This window comes from Neodiprion lecontei, chromosome 7 (assembly GCF_021901455.1).
Source record: "Neodiprion lecontei isolate iyNeoLeco1 chromosome 7, iyNeoLeco1.1, whole genome shotgun sequence".
NCBI lineage: Eukaryota > Metazoa > Arthropoda > Insecta > Hymenoptera > Diprionidae > Neodiprion > Neodiprion lecontei.
In genome coordinates, this window is record NC_060266.1 from 26,735,288 (window position 1) to 26,755,413 (window position 20,126).

At 41.5% G+C, this 20,126-nt stretch overlaps 2 protein-coding genes across 10 annotated transcripts in view; one reads left to right on the forward strand and one right to left on the reverse strand.

Moving 5' to 3' along the window:
- Positions 1–159: 159 nt before the first annotated feature.
- On the reverse strand, positions 160–4,161 carry LOC107225443 (stomatin-like protein 2, mitochondrial). Of its 2 annotated transcripts, XM_046744564.1 has the most exons (8): positions 4,022–4,161; positions 3,750–3,928; positions 1,997–2,095; positions 1,722–1,869; positions 1,250–1,498; positions 983–1,138; positions 534–778; positions 160–390 (listed from the first exon to the last, which is right to left on the reverse strand). In XM_046744564.1, exons 3-8 carry the CDS (start codon positions 2,030–2,032, stop codon positions 208–210), a joined length of 1,017 nt encoding a protein of 338 aa, XP_046600520.1. In that variant the 5' UTR covers positions 2,033–2,095; positions 3,750–3,928; positions 4,022–4,161; the 3' UTR covers positions 160–207. The 2 variants fall into 2 exon arrangements, with proteins under 2 accessions (XP_046600520.1, XP_015521404.1); XM_015665918.2 differs by lacking the exons at positions 3,750–3,928; positions 4,022–4,161 and adding an exon at positions 2,254–2,501.
- LOC107225433 overlaps positions 2,541–20,126 on the forward strand; it is a 28,857-nt gene continuing 11,271 nt past the window's right edge. For 2 of the 8 annotated variants that reach the window (XM_015665903.2, XM_015665904.2), the window contains exons 1-2: positions 5,703–6,188; positions 18,313–18,412. In XM_015665903.2, coding sequence (XP_015521389.2) covers positions 18,352–18,412 — 61 coding nt within the window. In that variant the 5' untranslated portion in view covers positions 5,703–6,188; positions 18,313–18,351. Of the gene's footprint in view, positions 3,071–3,148; positions 3,279–5,702; positions 6,189–9,142; positions 9,165–18,312; positions 18,413–18,618; positions 18,795–20,126 lie in introns of those variants that run through there. The other 6 variants (XM_046744556.1, XM_046744553.1, XM_046744555.1 and 3 more) reach the window with 6 other exon arrangements.

A 20,126-nucleotide genomic window follows, 5' to 3' on the forward strand; every position in this document is an offset into this window, starting at 1 on the left:
TACAGAGTGTCTCTGAAACAAGTTCAAGCGTGTTCGCTTAAAATGCACACTTTTTGAAATGAAGTGTGCAAGCTTATTCATGTTAATCCAGTTTGCCCTTATTATGTCTGTAAAATTTTCTCAGGGTTTCCAATCAATCGCTTTTGATCTACTATTCGATATTTTTACATTTTCAATTTTTATTTATTTACTTTGTAATGAAAACTTTTACAATATTTGCGAATTCTTACTGGTAGAATTTCTATGCTTCTCCAGCTCCTCTTTATCGCTAAAATATTCATAAGCGTTATCCGGGGTATCAACGGTGAGCGGGATTTTCGACTTAAATTGCGGTGCTGGATCGTCCGGTGTTTGTGGACGGGGTGCGATATGCTGGTATATCGCCATCGCCTGTATAGTACCAGAAGAGTAGGTTAATTTCATGCTAGTTGAAATGTGTCAAAATAGAGTATGTATCGTCAACTTTGACGAGTGCAATCATCGTAACACTTGAATAATAACTTGGATGATCGAACGTAATTTAGTGTACATACCTGTCCAACAATGTTGGGAACATCGGCAGGGTTGCTCGGTAAGATCATAGTGTTGTTAGTTTTGGCTAGTTTGTTGAATGCACGAACGTATTGCTCGGCGATGCTGAACGATGCGGCATTTCTGCCATTTTCCAAACCCAAAGATCCGGCAACAACCTGTAAACCTTTGGCTCTCGCCTCCGCGACAGCTAACATAGCCGCTGCTTCGCCGTTCGCCTTGTTGATTTGTTCCTGTTTCTCAGCCTCTGGTCATTTGGATTTTGTATTTGAAACATGAACGAAATGATTATTACAACAGCCAGATTAACCTGAATAGCTACAAGTATTGCTTCACTCGGTAAAGATGAAGATGTAAATGAATGAAAAATCATTGGATGTCTCAACACTTGTATGCAGCAGTTGGAATAATTTTTGAGAAAAAAAAAAAAAAACATGGTACTCAAAATTACCAGACGCGAGGATTCTGGCCTGACGTTTTCCCTCTGCAACATTTATGTCAGCTTCTCTCGTACCCTCAGATTCCAATATAGCAGCCCTTTTCTTTCTCTCTGCTTCTACCTGCATTTGCATGGCTTCTTGTACTCTCACTGGTAGTTTAATGTCGCCTGAAAGAGAATTAATTGTGTGTCGCATTTGAGATAGTTGGTAAAAAAGTTGACCTCAAATGCGACCTGTCGGTGCTACTGCGACTGACGGGTAGAAACAACTTTACTCACGAATTTCATAACGAAGGCAAGTTATTCCCCAGGCTTCGCTGGCCTTGTTTATACTTTCTACAATGGAAACGTTGAGTCCCTCTCTTTCTCTGAACACTTTATCTAGCGATATTTTGCCTAGTTCCGATCTCATTGTTGTTTGCCCCAGCTGAACGATTGCAAACTCAGGATCCTCAACTCCGTAAGATGCCAGATACGGGTCGTTCACTCTCAAATACAAGACGCCGTCAATGTTCAAGTTGACATTATCTGAAAAGTTATTCATGACTTGATAATACTGAGTAATAGTTGGCGATAGAATCATTAAAATGATAAGCAGATAGGTATGGTGCTACAGTTGAGGCGAGGTTCGAACAACTCTACATGTGGATCAGAATTTCCTGGCTTGTTTCAGTTTGCTAGGTTGCGGTAAATCACCGAGCTGTGTGATTGTTGTTTTATGGAACTGCTGAAAGTAACGTATCAGTACTACCTAGCGTGATTGCGCTTTGTTTGGGAACATCGATTGCAATTTCTTTTAGACTCTGCACGTACTTCACTCGGTCTATTACAGGAATCAGAAGATTAACTCCTGGCTCCAAGATTCTGTGAAATTTCCCCATCCTCTCTACGATCCATGCCTAATGAAAATGATACTATACAATTAAAACTGAACATATTTATTTGCTGACATTACTTGTATGCCTCTATCAATAACTGCTATACGATGCGCATATTGCGCAAGATGACGGAAACAATTGTTCTAACCTCTTGTTGAGGGACGAACATGACGATCGTGTTCATCGGAGTCGAGGAACTGTACCGATGCGGGATCTTCGGTTTGATCGAAAGGATACGCACAGTGTCCTGCAAAAAAAAAACATTATTTAAACCAAGTTAATAGAATTCTCTGAGACATTCACCAACGCAATCAGTTTGATTTATTTATTTTTTTTTTTTTTTATGCAGACTACGAATTTAAATTTCGATAAAAGTATTGTCAGAATTATATTGGGTTTACATACTCTGGCTATGCTAATACCCCGAAAGAGTGAATTCGTTGTTGAAAGCATAATTTTTTTTTTTTTTTGATGTCGCGTCTGATTTATTAATCACACAATCGGGATCTTAGTTTTTGGTTTGCAAAACTCAAATAAGAATGGGATAACCCAACCATTACATTCGGTCTCGACACCCGTGTAGGTTATGTATGGGGCAACCTAGATGTTGGCTAAACTGACGTTTGTCATCAACTCGAACCATGGCTGTGTTCCGAAATGTACTTGCAGAACTGCCACACATCACGCAGTCGACTGCAGTCGACTAACTGTATACCGCGTTCCGTTTCCACATGGAGACCAGAGTCCGACCTCTACTTAACACGATAGCTAGAGCATACAAGATGCGATCTTCATTAACACAGTGGTATGACATGAGAGCAGTATTAGCGTTATATCTAGGCGATATAAGCGAAATGGAAATTATGCACAACAACAAGAGTGCTAATATTCCAACTCCTGGTGAGCTTGCTCAATTGTTGCACCTTCAATAATTTTTTTTATCATACAGGCTTGGTTATCACAATGTTGTACGGTGTATTCGCATACGATGGGATCGCCGTAGCAGTAAAAATACGCAAATAACAATTACAACCCAAGAATCCAAAAGGAATTAGTAGAGAACAAAAAAATAAGGAGTACGGAATATGAAGAGCGACAACACAAAATAATAATGGAATTATCCGGACCAGACGAATCGACGAGTAATACTTGACTGGGCTGTTGACTTGCCAGTCTCAGATTCATCTGACAATAAGAGATGTTTTCTTCAAGTTGTACGCATGTAAAATTGTTGTCCGATATTGTATCAATGATGTAAGGAATTGCGTACATTTTTAAACTGCGTTCCGACGTCTTACAGCCGTAGGGGAAGGTGACAGATCTCCTTCTCTGGGGGAGTAATACAATGGTATGTAGGCAACGTGGCTCCGGTGACAGCGACGAGCAGCCAGGATTCGCAAACAATGGATTAATCGCATTCTCCCGTCAAGGTGAGTAAGACAAGATGGTATGCAGCATGACACCGTTAAAAAAGATGAGAGTTGCAGTGCGGGTGTCAATTATACAAAGAATTGCCTGGTGATCCGTACGTCATCAGCAGCGTAAAACGCCCGTCCATCATACAATACGTTCTGCATGAAACTCGCTTACTTCGGCGTTCGAACCGTCACAATGAAACACTATATCACACGTTGCCAATTCACAATCTGGTGATTGCAGTGTGGTGTGATGCAGTGTTCGGCAAATAAAAATCAAGTCAATCGACCGCATATCATGCCAACAGAGATTGAAATGGTAGGCACACTTCAAACGGTCGTTCAACAGGGGTGACATCGTAAGTCTCCGGTGCAGTACCGATCATTCGATTCAACGAAATCATGGAATGAAAATGAATGAGTTTATCGATTTCGGGAGAAGATATTGATAATTCCAAAAGTATATAAGTTTCAAATTGTACTCACCGAAATGTACTCTATCGTTTACGCCTTGTCCGAATACCTGTCTCCTGCAAGAAAGAACCACCATAGCATTTGTTGGCGGGATTACAGTTCCCGTATATTTTCCATTCAACTTGGATGCATGCTATTTGCGCAAGTTGCCTCGATCGTAGACTTCGTCACGGTTTCCCCTGCAGTTGGCTCTTCGTAAAGAGGGAAAAAAATAACAAGGAATGAATCATACATCGTGATACACTTCTGTCAAGTATACATGCATAATATATACGCATGCTTACGGGGGTAATTTTTTCGCAGGTGGACTATGCCTGTAATTTTCACGATTTTTTCAATCAAGTGAACACGTTTTTGTGTCAGACAATCCCCGCGTTGACTGAAGATCGCTCAAGACAGCGTCATTACAAATGGGACGTTACCGAGCTGGGAAGGTCGGCACGACTAAGCGAGGCACGATGCGAGGTGCTTCCTGTACAGAAACCTACCGTTGGCGAATCAGTTAATGCAGGGTCCTGCTATTACCTTCACGCTCTCGGCACTCTGTCGCTTGCTTCAAAAGATACCCCTGGCTGACTTTCTTCAGCAATCCTCCTCAATCAACCCTCCCCGCAATAGCCGGCTCTCTTTGATATGATATGGCTAATCAATCGCTCATTGTATGTATGCTTGTTTGAAATCGCATCTTCGGCATACATAGACGATGCACTTCGAAAATCGATACTCCTGCTCCCGTAAATTTAAACGATACAGAAAAATCTGATATGTGTTTACTTGTTTCAATTCTCATGTACGCAGGTGTTCGCGAAAACTGGTATCAGATTTTTATACGCATTTAGATATAATACTCTTCGTTGACTGAAGATATAGTGATGCGCATAATTCCATTAGCAATAATCAATAGTTGATCTGTTCTTATCGATATCACTTACATTACACTTGATACGTTGACTCATGATCAATCGTGGGAATCCTGAGATCATTAACGATCGTGTTCCAAGTTTGTTCCCACATGTCAGACACTTTACTAATTGGCACAGCGACGGCCACTGTTAAGAAAGGCCGGATACGTGTCTCCAGAGTGACAATATTAAAAAGCCTAAGTCCTGTGTAAAAAAATTTCTCATATTTTTATTGCGGAGATAAGCCTTTCTCAATAGTGATACTGGATGGGATCATTTTATCAATTTCATTTCGGCGAGAATAGAGACTTGATTAACTCCCGGAAACTGTATACGGAGGACATACTCGATACATCGGGTCGATCCCCCCCCCCCTCGGGTATTAGGACAACACGAGTCACGCAACACTTGGATCGGCCCGAGTATAAGGGATTCGAAAGCCTGTAACTACTTTTTGCTGCTTCTTCGGATCGATGATGTAATTTCTAATTAAGCAGAGAGGACGTTAGTAGGCACAGGAAATTTTATGATCAAGATGTTGAGCTGCGATTCGATTGACTAATTGACATCGTCATAGATAAGTAGCTGTAAGAAAAGTTGAGATTACCATATAACCAGCAACCCACATTCCTATTGATACAACGGAACGTAGCCAATGCTTTTGAGCCTATCTCCTCTATTCTTTAAACATGATTGATTTTTGACGATGGCAAACCCGCGCATACCTACATTCAATTTAACGAACCTGTTACTCCCAACGGTGACATTTGCATATAGCATTTTTCTGCAGTAATTAGAAATCGTGGACAATAATCGATTAAATACAGCGGTTTGCAGCGGTAAGCGTAGAACCGCATTTATAATTGTGGTAAGGTACGCGTTGGTCTTGAAATGCGGAATAGAACGCGGACAAGTGCGTAAATGGAACTCATTCATTTTGGCCGACCCCGTAACGTCGAATTCAGCCCTCTGTAGAGAAACAACCCGCTCACGCGTCGAGTCATGGCGTCCGGCGGTGTGGGTATGGTGGTGGGGTGCACGCCAACTCCAGTGCCGTCGCGACGCCCGCGTCCCTCGGACGCGTTTGCTTCGTATCTCTTGCACAATCGTCAATATTCTCCGTCACTGCGGTATAAACGGTGAGTGATGCTCTCGCGAATTATGCTGAATTATAACCTTGGTGTGGCTAAGTCATCTGTAAACACGATCGTGAATTATTTACCACTTTGAAGATTGAAGCTGATGTTTAGAAACATTGTGAGATTCTTAGTATCTGTGCTCGTATTCGAACTGTACAAGTATTTTGATTGATTGTGCAATTAATTATCTTTTCATGTGTCGTCGCGGTGCAACGAAGAATGAAGATATTTTATACTTGCTCTTTCGAATACCGAGTTATTTTTATTTAATGTCGTCTCCATTCGATACCATCCCTCGTTGCGTATTAAAAACAAAGGACAAGTGTCGAGCCTGGAGTTCAGCCTCTTGTGTTTAAGAGCAAACCAATAAAGGATTCTACGATGTATGGGGCAGAAGCATTCTCAGTCTGGTGAGTTATGGGCGTTAATTGATCGTATTTAAAGGTACACATGATTTCGGAAAATGAATATTTTGATTTCAATCAACGTTATTGCGCACTAGCGTGTACCTATGTAGATTTCCGATTATTCTACCGCGAAAAGTCATGACGGCGGAAGTGTATTTTTTTTTTTTTTTTTTTATATTTTCAATAGCCCTTCATTCGTTTACGAGATTATTCCTGAGCTATTTTCATCGCTTTGGCGTAATTCAAAGTGCTATTAAATTTTTCAATTACCATACACGGCTAACGTGTCACCTCACTTCGAAGGCAGATGATTTTTTGGCCGTATGATTCGCGAGACAATTTGCAATTTAATAACTTGCATCAAATAAAGTATATTGTCGCCTGTAAAAATTCCAACAAACTTCGACCAAAAATGTATGCGAAACGGATTAAACAATGCACTTAACGGTAAACTCGCCGATTTAGAGAAAATATCGTCCTAATGGAACTAAATAATGTCAATGATTTGGAAGGACTCTTGAAACGTTTTATCTCCTTCCCATCGATAATGACAATTTCATTGATTAAAGAAGAGCACGTCCACGGCAGTGAAGAACTATTTAATCTGTCGGCGTATGTTGTAGTACGTATCATGACTTTGATAGTTGTCTCATTATATCCGCATGCATGTGGAGTTTAACGCGGTAGCATATTCCTTGCTGCCAGTTGTCGTAATTGAGGTCTACTTGGCAAGGAATGGATTAAAGCGAGGCAGAGAAAATATCTCACCCCAGGAATTTTGCCCCTAGGCAACCCGCCAACACCATAACGTTTCTGCGAGTCTGTGACTTCATTTTCTCTCAGAACTGCGTACCGTCGTTAGTGTAATTGCACGAGCCACTATAATTATACGAATCCAATTTTCCCCAATTAGTGCGGAGTCTGCTCACCTGGACGATTTCACTCTCAAAGAACTTAGCCAGCGTTCTTGGAAACATTCGAATTTCACGCGAAGAAATTCAAAAAATTATGATTGTACGATTAAATTGCACATCCGGAAAACTGATGAGAAAGCTGCGATCGTGTTCTAGCAATAATTATTTCACATTTTGCAAACTCCATTACCGATAATAATTATTATACCAAACACAAAAAATCCATTGTATGCAAGTCTTTAATTCTTTGTATCGCCGGTATTCTCTTACAGGAATTATATGAAGAAGAGATGATATTCATAGCAGATCAAATTAATGTTGGATATCGCTTAAAAGAAGTAGGAAATTTAATCGGGCCTTCATATCCAAGCTTATCAGCTATACTTCTAGTTTCGTTCCGTAATCAATTGTCATTACCTTGTTTTTCCATTACCCGTTCATCTTTTTTTACTCAATGGAGATCGTTATTTCGCATCTTGTATATAAATAACGTAGTCGCATAAATGTCCCGAGATTTCTATTTACTCCCGTTACTGTGATCAGGAAATTGAGACTGCCCTCGTAGAAATCTCTTCTCCCCCTGATTGTTTAGAGAAACATGAAAAATCCATTTGCGGTAACAATTACGGTATCACGTTCAGACAGATTAGTCACAGACCCTACGGGTTATATCGGAGCCGAACTTTATCCCTACGTGTGTCGTGAAGTTTGGTGATATTTTCTATAATATGCCGAGAACCTGGTTCCTTCTTTAGCATAATTTCAATATCCAAGTATATACCTTGATCGAATTATGTAGATTGTAGATCTGTATTCGAATAAATAGGCATATCCAGGGCTATGCTTGGGGCAACGTCGTCGTGTAATTATTTACATTCGTCGAGAACCCATTTCATTTGGATGATTAAATTTTGAGAAATTTCAAAATTCTTTACAAACAATTGTAATTCTACGTTGCCTTTGAAGGTGTTGAAAAAATCGAGGAAAGTAACAAATGTAATTATTCCGCGTATAACGAATGTAAAAAATAACCCTTGACGTGCAGAAAAGCAAAAGGTCTGGAGAATCAAACGGGGCACTGGAACCCTGTTCCTCCGAGAAGAAAGGATTCATTGGTTAGTTATCTCAGTGACGAACGAAAATTCTGTGCATGTTAAAAGCGTGTCAAGTAAAAGAAGTGACACGGTGTGAGGCTGGCTGATAAGTAGATAGGTTATAGTATAGATACGTATGCCGAGAGTATTTACACCTACCTGCGTACATAGAGTACACTTTACCGAGAAATATACCTGAACGTTTACCTCAACCACGTACTAATGATTGTAGAAGGATAGCTAGACAATCCGGCATATCGAACATGGCAACGATAGATGGCATATTAATTAAAACGACTTGGCATCAGTTGGGAACTCGCCCGATGTCTTTACAAAATCATTGTGATTCAAACCGTTCAGCGGCATTGTGTTTCTCTTGTATTATCGCGAAGATGCGTTTTGTATTTCCGTTGCTGTTTTCAACCCCAAGTGTTTGTCTCCGTTTTATTCCAAAACTGCTCTCTACGTAGTACTGAACAACACGTTCTAGGCATTTTCCACCACTGTTGCTGTACCGCGAAGCGTATGAAGTGTATCCTCTCCCTTGTAGACAGCCGCAGGTACGGTTCAAACACGGAACCCCTGTAATAGCATCCAGAACCCTCGACACCGAATCCACCCTTCCTGACCATCCCCGCCCATCCCTCTCCCTATCTCTGTCTCTCTTTTACTTTCCCCCATAAATGAATCCGCCTATCCGTCCTCTCAACCTCACCTCACCTTATCTTTCTTTATTCTTTCATCCTTAACCGTGATCCAAACCCGTCCTTGCCGTTTATGTATTCTCCGGCTGGCTCAGGCCAGTGCACCCTGTTGGGGTATTGATAATATTAAATATGTAGGGAAAGTGGATATACCGTGACTGCGTACCCTGCCACAGGATATTGATTTGGCATTGAAAGTTCATACAACGTGGAAGAGAATCATTTCTTTCCATTTCTGGCTCATCGGATTGCCCTGACGCCCTAACTGTAAGATATTTCTACTTCCCATCTTGTTTACAGATACAATTCCGCACAGTAGACAAAAATTTGATGGGAGCTGAAAAATATCGCTGACTGTTGCCTTATACACCTCACAGAATCGTCATATCATTCGTATGATATCTAGCTGGCTTCACGCTCACTCGGAATCATCATTGCCCACCGGTTGCATGCACAATAACAGTGTAAAATTAGGCAATTTTGACCGCCTACTGAAAATGAATGAAAGACCCCGTTCCTCAATGAATGACGTACGCTTTGGCAAATAGCGATTAGGGAAAATTTGCCCACCTGTGGAAAAATATTTCGCCTTTTCTCCATCCTTCTTCAAAAATGATATACTTATTTTGACGATGCTTCGATTCTTTGGTAATTTTCTTAACGGTGTAAGTATGAGCGGATGCCACCGAGGCGAGAGCACGCAGCCCGATGCAGGTTGGTGCGTTCAGTCGATAACACGGGTCGAGTTCATTCCCCTTGTGTACCGGAGTTTTCTCTCCTCCTATCACGGGACTTGTAGGGCAGCCCTTGCTTCACACGTCTACCGGGATATACTCGATGTCAAACAATTCTCGATCGTGACGCGTTCGACACACTGGTTATATATTGCGGTCAAGCATGCATCATACGATCCGGGCTGATTCTTATTATAATGTAAAGATGTGAAATCCGCGGTACAGATGCCTACGCATGCGTCGACATGTGGCGGGGATTTATGCGCTCGTCTGGACGCCTTCTCAATCGCTGCGAAATTCTTCCCTCAATAATTATAATCTATTGATCTCCACCGATGGATAAACTGGACAATACAGAGTGCATAGATGATGCAATGACATCGGGTCAGGATTTAATATTTGTCAGTGGGGTACAAACAGATTTACATTTGTTTTGTTTACGTACATACAAAACTTCTCTCGTATGTCGTATCCCTATGCGGATATAGATGTGCTCTGGCCGCAACCGATTATCAAACGGTACGACCAATCCCTACCTTGTTCGCTAAATTAATGAGGTGAAAAATTGCGGAGAACAGAAAATAAAAATCGTCGAACATCATGATCGGTTGTAGTTTCAGATCCGTTTGTAGTTTCACAAGTAGGTCAGCGATTGGATATCTGGCAGGCTCTCAATGCGGCTCTTTTAACATTGACCTAAAACCACCGGATTCTGTATAGGCAAATAACAGTTTTGCGAAGATATATAAATTTAGTTGCAGGTCGTCTCGTTTCTTTTGGATACCGAAATGTGTAAACACAAGGGCTATTCAAACCGGTATACCGAACAGCGGGGATATCTGGAAAATGGCGAAACAATTCATTGTCAATAACATTATACCGATAGTCGCATAGGCATCCCTTCGCTTGAGTACTCGTAAAAAAAATTCAAGTCCGAGTCAATATTTGACGGAAATTTTCTAGTTTAGGGTCATTGGCAAAGTCATTCCGCGACTTTGATTTGCAAAAGAGATACGAGTATGTAGACAGTTTTCCGTCTATAGAGGCTGTTTGTCAGGTATCACGTGCGTCGCATCTCGCGGATTCAAGCAAGTTAATAGTGAAGGGTAAAATCGGTTTCCAGTTTAACCCTGTGATTCGATGGCCCTTATTTTGTCGTAAGCCTTCGTTATACTTATCTTGAGCTCTTCTCCTCCATTGGACAGTCTGTCATATTCAGCCCTTGTATCGACTCGTGGTTCCTTTCTCGATTGTTTCTCGATGTGGACTTTACGTGGCATCATGAACACGTTGTCAAATGCATAAACGATGTAGATGGGTGCGACTACGAAACTTTGAACGCTCACCTGGCCCGACGAAAGTAATATCTCGTCAGAGTAAGACCGAAGGGCCTTCTAATTTACCCAAATTTCACAAGTGTGGGTTCGAATGATTTGTTCAAGATGTTCGGAGTAAATTAATCGGTAAACATCCATCGTGATGGTGCTGATCGATGGGAAACAGTGCACGTTGCGTTGTCCAGCATATACTCAATTTCTGTCTTGTGGTTACGCTGGAAAACCAATTTTTTGAAACTACGCGATGCTCGTTGATTGAATCGGATTTGAAGACAGTTTTTATTGGATCAAAGCCAAATTTCTCATACCGAAGTCTTTGAGGTCGCCGACTACGAGTTTCGTATGAAAATTTGAAACCACAAAAATAGTGGATCCAATATGGCCGACGGAAGGCACGAAATTTCAAAATTATTCTGGAAAAAAGTTTTTACTCTAATCCACGTGTCTGATTTTCGAGACATAGGATGCGACAGCTGAGAGGCGGCGGGGGGAGGGTAGGTATGTCTACCGTAATTACCACTAGACGTGTATGCCGTAGGTATGACGCCTCTGTAGCGTTCGCGTAGTTGAGTGTTGGTACACGCAACGAACGAATTCGTTACGTTATCCGGTGACAGGACTGAAAAATACAAACGGAAGATCGTCGTGATTCCTAAGGCTTCGGGCGTAGGATTCTGTATAATCTCTGGCAGAGACGAATTTATTTCATGTCAGTAGCAACCGAAAAATGATCGTTTCATTCCTGTTCCAGAGCATCTCAACTTCAGAATTTGAGTTTCGCTCGATCATGCCCCTGTAAGTAGTCGATCACATTCTTCTAATTTTTACACATAAAAGGATCATCGCCTTCCTTAAGCTTCAGACTTTATATACTAGTACATAAAAGTGGATTACAGAAGTACGGTGTGTATACAATATACACACACACACACACACACACAGATATATATATATATATATATATATAATATATATATATATATATATATATATATATGTGTGTATATATAAGCTGTTTCCACAGCCCTTGGCGAACCGATGCACAAGGTGGAGAGCGTCAAAGTTTTTTCGTCAACATTTCGTATTAGCTCAATCGATAATACCTACACGTGTAGGTATACAGTTTTCACAACGATCCGTTGACGCACCCAGTCACGCCAGGTCATTATAGGTCACGCGAACTAGCGTGACTCGAGTAACCTCCCATCCCCTTCCATCCCTAGGCTGCCTCCCCCGCCCTTAACATACGGTTCCTCGCAAGTAGTCGACATTCAGAGATATTCTCCTCTCACCCGCTAGATTGTTTTATTTTTAATCACATCTCATCGGCTGGCTACAGTTTCGCATATTTGCATCTAGGTATATATGTAGATGTCCCATGAGTTTATCCAGAACATCTTGTTCATTCGGCGTGAAAAAAATCGATCGGAATTTGTGGAGATGCCAACTTTGGATTCAATTGGCGGAAATACTGTTTCAATCACTGTTCCACCATCGCCGCATCGCTCGGTACGAATATCCGATGCTAATCACCAACAAAACATATGCGACCGAACACCTTATTTATATGCGCAGAGACGTTAAAAAGAAAATTTCACGCGTAGCTTGAACTGAACTGTATCGCTCTCTTGAAAAATTTGACGAAACCCTGGGTGAATTTGGAAGACTGGTCGGCCGCGGTGTGTGAAACGGTCCCACCGGATCGATGTTGAGTCCATTAGGCTTGGCTAGGCAGGGCTGACGTCGCGTTGGCCGGGAAGCCTTTTACCTTTGCTACAGCTATATAGTGCACAGATAGATTCTGAAAATGTATCGATGTGCCGGGGGTTGTCTGCGAGTGAAGCTCTTATTCTTTACCGTATATACGCTGGGACTGTGGCACAGTAATACAAGACGAGCAATTTATCCGGTTGGAAATCCGACCTAATTACCACCATTTCCCCTTGGTAAAGTCCGTCTTGGTCGAGGCAACTGAAAAAGTATACGAAAATCGAAAACTCGGCTTTCTATCAACAGTATCCAACAGTATGTGGATTCACGCCACACGGTGGTATACTCTAATTCAGCACCCACCCCGCATGTAATGTCCGAAGTAGGCGACCCTTTCCACGAGTGCGTTGCCATGGTTACCGCGGTGGGAAGATACGCCGCGTTATGTAAATCTCGTTCATGAAGAACCAAAGCCGATTAGTAGAACGTACGTGTTATGTAGGTACAGTTTCGGTCCGTTCGGAATAACGACTTCTGCTCGGATTTTGTCCGTCTCCTATACGATGTATAATATGTGTCCAAGTATCTTACAGGATTCAAACAATTTTTCGTAACCTTCCACAGATTTGATACGCATTCTCGTTTCACTCGTTCATTGTTGCGTCCAGCCCGGAGATTCCACTCTGTGCCCGTACTTTTGTCAGTTATTTATTGTATCTATGCCCCCGCTATAGTTTCAGCGTAATAGTTAATAATCCAAACTTAATTTGTACACGAACTTGAAACTGTACCGGATTAGAGTACACGTAAATACATTGCCAGGTAACGCTACCGTGACTGGTTATAATATACCAGCGGTCGGTTCGTTTAACTCGAGTTTATCGTTGCTTCGTTTGAACAAATTGGAATTCCCACTTCTAGGCTGACCTCGAAGCTATCATTGTTACAGTTTGTCAGAAAATCTTTCCCCGATCTATTGCGTATGAGCATTCCTTAGAAATCTATCGACTACATACCGCAGCTGTATTCACATGCAATGTAGCACGTTAATAAATACTACCGATTATTCCCTCCGATGTGGAATAAATTGGAAATATTTCCTCACCGTGTGTCGACGATTCGCATAAATATTGTACAAATGCCTGGGTACGATATAACGTACATATCCGGTTCGTCACGAAGGCGGAATAGAAGAGCGCAATATCGATTATTGCGTAATGACTAACTGGCGCTGGGCGACAGAAGCTGCGGGAACAAACTGCAGAGTTGGGGAGAAGTGCGACCGGTGGGTGAATGCGAATGGGGCTCCACAGGGAGAGCAGTTTTCAAAGGAGCAGGCCTGCCTATAACGTATATGTAGGATATTCGTCCGCTTGGCGAAGAATCGGGAGGGGTGAATTGGGGATCAGGGGAGTCCCGGCACGTGTCGAGGGAAGACCATTGTCAGGCAAACGCTCGCAAATCGCGCCTACGAATTTATTCGCTTAGTTTTAGCTCAATTGTACAATTAGCTCGGCATTGCCGTGCGATTCTCATTTATTATGAAATAATCGGCTTATCGTTCAATTTTTAATCCAATATCGCACCTCTTTTTAAATCAAATTGAAAATACTTTTTCACAAGCTGAACAATGTTCACTGCTGTGTTGTCCGCTAGAGCGCGTGCAATGCGGTAACTTTTTCGCAAAATATTATTGCATTCGCTGACAAGGACAGATGTGTTTCCCCAGTTTTGTTACGCTGTTTAGAGTCAGCTCGGACCGGAAAATGATAGTACATTATGTAACACGGGAATAAAGTCAAAGATCAAAATCGAGTGAATCTAATGTTGAATGTTGAATGAATTGAAATTCAAAAATATAAAATACAAAACAAGTTCAGGTGAAATTCGGTACAATGTATAATAATATATATGTTCGGTGAGCAGTCTTTCCAAACGGTTTCAAGCAATTTCATATCATTTCGTTGCGTTGGTTTATTTTTCACCTCGTTTGAAATGGATGCCAGGATTTGTCCTCAAGTTGACGGTGATAAATTTCTAGGTGCTTGGGGGCATGGCGCGTCAAACGATGCAGCCCGGAGACTGGTAAGAGCTAGAGGCACCCGGGCACTCCTTTGCAGGCGCTCCCATCCAAGACGAACAAACAAACTTAAATTTCCGGTTGAGCAATCTGCTAATGAAGCGATCGTTGAGGCCTCCCTCAATTACTTTTCCCCTTTCAATGATATCCCAATCAGAGCGCGTATAGGAATACTTTTTACAAACATGTATGTACATTTATGTTGATGCTTCGTTATAATTTCAGTCGAATGATTATGCTTCTGCTTGTTTGAAAACTCTTCTGCCTCTTGTCACTCTCGATTGTCTAGATCCCTGTTCAGAGGGGTGACGCTTTGTACTTTTGCATTCGGGCTCGGTAGTCGTTACTACGCGAAAGGGTTAATTCGGGATCCCAAACGTGCCAAAATAAAAACAATATATGTTAAAACAATATATATTTGCATGTATAACGGAAAGAAAGATCAGAGGATGCCTCGCATGCATTCGTTTAATTGATTCCGTAAATTAAACAATCCTTTCGACTTGAACAACCTGAACGTACACTCAGTTGTGTACAACGTATATCCATTTGATTACCGCGAGGTGCAGGTATAAGCCCCATAGGTATTAATACGGAACGTTAATTTTCACTGTTTCAAACCCTGCGAATTCTATTGCGGTGCTGATGTCATACGTATACGTATCACCTTACGTGATAGTACAAAACATAATTCAAAACGAAAACCTTCCCCCTGTATTTCTCTGGCGAAGAACATAGATAGGTGGTCAACTCAAAAGACCGCGGGAACTTGATATTGCCGCGAACAATATTGTTGTGGACTTGATATTACCCTGACCACTCACACTTCCGGCACAGCAACAAGGATTTCGACTTTGGTGCATCTTGATATTTGAACTATTTAATTTATCTTATTTTGCATCGATAGGGGTTCGATTTAAATGATTCAACTACCGCCACGTCAAGGAATTCGATCCTCGACCTTATCGGCCCAATCCGGACCGTCGAATGTTTATTTGCGTCAAACCACCTCGCGGGGAATACAGACTAATTGAATAAAATGATTTATATTACATGCATTAGATGTGCCGAATGGCGTGAAATTCCTCTAGAGTAGTACATTGGCAAGATGTATTTCTCGAGAGTTGTTGCAGAGCAAGATAATAAGCCGCGGTCCAACCTTGCTAAACGGTCGCGATTACAGTTGGATTTGCAGTTTAAATGATTACCGAGTATATAATGTTCGCAGTGCAGGTGCGCTCCCTTTAACGTAACAAAGGCTGGCTTATACTGAATTAATGTTTAAAATTAAATTCACTCGTTTCTTACGGGCTGGAGTTAACGATAAGTGATCTTGCATAAATTTCAGTAGCTCGGTACGATTTTGAAGCAATCTAAAGAATTGAAAAGTAATGCCGTATGGAAAATATCAATTACCGTGTAGGTATGATCAAGCTGTATCCGAGAATGAAAATAAGCTTCGAAAATATATTGAAAGCGAAGTGTCGAAGAGTGAAAAAAGCGAAGCTAACCGGCTAGGTACGGTGTGTCTATTTGGTATGTAGGCGTAGGACTGAGTTGTCGAAAGTCGCGTAAATTAGAAGTGAATTCGACGCTGAGAACATAAGTCGCCAAAACAATGACCCAAAAGCTAAAATAAAGTTGCCAACACTTTGAGCTTGATATGGAAAATTGTGGCAGCTAGAAAAAAAAAAAAAAAAAAAAAAAATCAGCAGCCAAATTGAATTTGGTTTCACTTCTCGCCTTGTAGGCTACGCTTAAACCAAAAAACGACGCTTGGGTCAGATAAAATTTGTGCATTTATTGGCGCAGACGATAACAACGGGAGACGGAGGGGCCCGTTTAGAGAGGAATCCACGGTATGTTCGGTAATACCTACTTCGGCGTGATAGAACTCTTTCACTGCGGAACATTCGTATAGATCCGTTGACGTAGAAAATCCCGTTCGTATCGCCCGAACACGGGAGTAGTCGCATGCGGAGTCACGTCGGCCATCGACTGTATCCAGCGGAGATAAGGTCAGTGTTTGGTTAGACGGCGCACCACATCTTATATCCGTGTCATGTAATATATAGGTAATTAATATATGTACGTATGAGTACAGCGGAACTCGGCAAACAGCGTTAGCTGAACGACGCCAATCAAGTTTAATTTTTTCATTCGGTTTCAATTTGTTTATTACATCACATTCTTGTATCTTCAAGTTCCCTTTTTTCTGAAAATACCGAAGACGCTGTGTTCGGTGACTGATGGTCGTTTGGATATCGCGCCATCGTAGTTTCTCGAAATCGCCGCGATCTATCGACTCATGGCAGCACCGATGCATGATCCCTCGCGGACCGTCGTCGCGGACGAGTGAGCGGGCGAGCGGGCGAATTCTGAGCAGTCGTCAGAACGGCGAGCTTCCGAAAACACGTTCACGACGAGGCGTAAGGCCGATACACATCCAACCTAAACGAGGTTGGCGAAAACAGTTCTTGTCATAGAGATCGAGAGAACGGCAACGGCTCGAGATTATCCGTTGCTTTGACAATGAGCTTGTGACCGAGGGGACGGCAACAACGGCTCAAGATCCCTCGGTACGGATACACGAAAATAATGTGAAAAACAACGCATTATATACGCGAGATTGCGACGGCGTGAGTCAAACGGGGGATGTACGTTCATATTAGGTCGATTTGATATCATATAATGGTATAGAAAATAAGATCGTTATCGCGTAATGGGTTTTTATGCCTCAGGCTTTCCCCGTATGAGCTAATAAATGATATTACGATTCGACAGATCAATCATTGTGAGTTCTCATTCTAAAATTCAATAATAGAACTTTAACTCCCATCCTTGATCCTTGAAACCAATACGAAAATCCGAAGTAACCTCGAATTGAAGGAGCTTCGACCATACACGCAACAAGTTCCGAGGTTTTTTAAATATTAATTACACTCAATGGAAAGATTGTATTGACAGAGCGATTGTTCTAAACTTGGTGGTAAAAGAAATCACGATTCTCCACAATCTGTCAAATTTAATGCAACTGAAACTAAAAATATCGGCGTTATTCATACACTAGCTGACCCGTCCTGGCTTCGCACGTACAGACAAATCTAGCAATAAGTTAAATGCACACTCAACTAAGCAAGTGTCTCTCCGCTTGGAACTTGCACGAAAGATGGCTTTGTAACCCCGAAACGTCAAGTTATCCATCACATCGCACTAATGTTATATTTCACGTATATACAACCATTTGGTTAACACACGTCGATAAAGCAGTCAAGCAGTGCTTTTTCTTTCGACTGATTTTACAAGTATTGAGAATTCTGACTAGAAACTTATTTTTACCAAAATGAATTATATCTTGCATTACTCAGGGATAGTTTAGCTTTTTGTTGGTGAAAAAAGTTTTTAAAATCGGTTCAACAGTTTCAGAGATTACCACTTACGTACAAACAAACAAATTTTATCTCTTCATAGTATTATATTATTAGTATATACATAGACTCAGATGCTTGTCAATAAACTATCGAATAGAGGTTGATACTTTTTGCTTATTCCAGAGGCTGCCGGCGTAATAAGCCACCAATGCCGCAGTGGACATGAGTTGGTTGTCCAGCTGGTCACCATTGCAGGTTCTGCTATTCATCGTTATCAAATATGGTGAGTATTGATGTGTAATTTGAAAAAGTTACCGAACAGGTACGCACGGTACACCCATTGCCATGTACGCGCATACCTATATCTATAGCGGGCAAGATCAAAACAATAACGAATCGATATATCGTACTGGTTGTATTCCGTTAATATTTCCGTCGCAGCGCCAGGCAACAGACAACCAAAACCACTCCTAGGTGCTTTCTCACTGCCATTTCTGAAAAGGTATGCTAATGTAGTTCACGAAGTCCGCGTGAGCCGCCAAGTCTAATCCATTCAGACGTGACAGTACAGACCTAGAATATAGCTTCAGTTGCCGACCTCTTGGCGCTGCTATCGCAAGATTCACGGTGTCCTCCCGATGTACATACGCAAGCTCAGGATGAATGTAAGTGCATTGAAAGATAGTGTAATAGCAGAAAAAATTGCCAATGTAATAAATTATAGGTCTGGAATATCGCGAGAACGTTATCGCTTTTCTTACAGTAATAATAATTATTGGCCGTTGTTCTGGCCTATGGTACTTGCTAGTCAGCGAAACTAATGACGAGTCACATGAAGTCAATGTACGTACCGAATGAATCCATTCACCAGTTAATTTGTATCAGTTTTTAGAGTATGGTATTTGCGAAGTGATAACGAATGTTACACATCGCACTTACCCGGCCCTCTATTTTCGCCCGCGATTCTGCTAATTAATGCATTCTCAGATCCAAAGAGCCTTTTGCAAGAGCATACCATAATACATACACCTACGCACCATGTGTGTACTCTTTGTTTAAAGAGATAGATGTAGATAGTAGATCATTAACGCAGGGTCCAAAAATTAGCGATAAAGGACAGGAGTCAGTGAATCGGGGTGATGGTCGAAGATGGATGATGATTATTAACGGTTAAACTGTATATGCTTTATTTGAGAAAGATATGCGAGCCGCATCGTGAAAGATCAGAATGATAACTGGTTACCATTATATTCACGACGGAAATTGCAGTACATGCCAGCATAGCTTGTATACCTAAGTTATGCTGGTATGGGAGAAAATAAGAGCAAACATAAAATGACAAATAATATTCAATTTGGCCTTTCATCAACGAGGTATCTTACAAGTAAGCTGAGAACCGTTGAAAAATTACGGTGATAAATTTTCCTGCAGGGGTGTTGCGTGGTGCAGGGGGCAACACCGTTTAGTTTACTGCCTGCGTCATTAATATCGTGGAATGCGCGACCACTTATTGCTGATACACGCAGAAAATGCCTATGAAATGTAAGAAAATCGCCTGTATACAGGCTGATTTTCGAAAGCACCCTTGCTCTCGAGGAGATGTAAAACGAGCTCTCCGACGAAAGCTGTAACTACTACTAAGTTGTAAAGTGTTGATAAAATTTTGAGCATTTAATTGACGTATACTTTTACCTATATGACAAGACAGGCGTATCCTCTCGACATGCCCTGCCGTAATTTGACCATATTACTCTGACTACTCATAGGGGATACCGGGGCACGACGGCCCATCTAAGCCGCCAATTTATTTTTCGTGATTTTCGAGCTCCGGGTACAAGTTGTTTCGATCCATCTCGAACAAATTCATCATTATTTTGCCATAATTTGAATAAAAAGGAAAAATTTTCCGCAGCATCGCCTTTATCTACGCCTTTATACGTATACCTATAACGTGTATAGTGAAGAGCCTTCGAGTTTCATATTTTGCCGAAAATGGA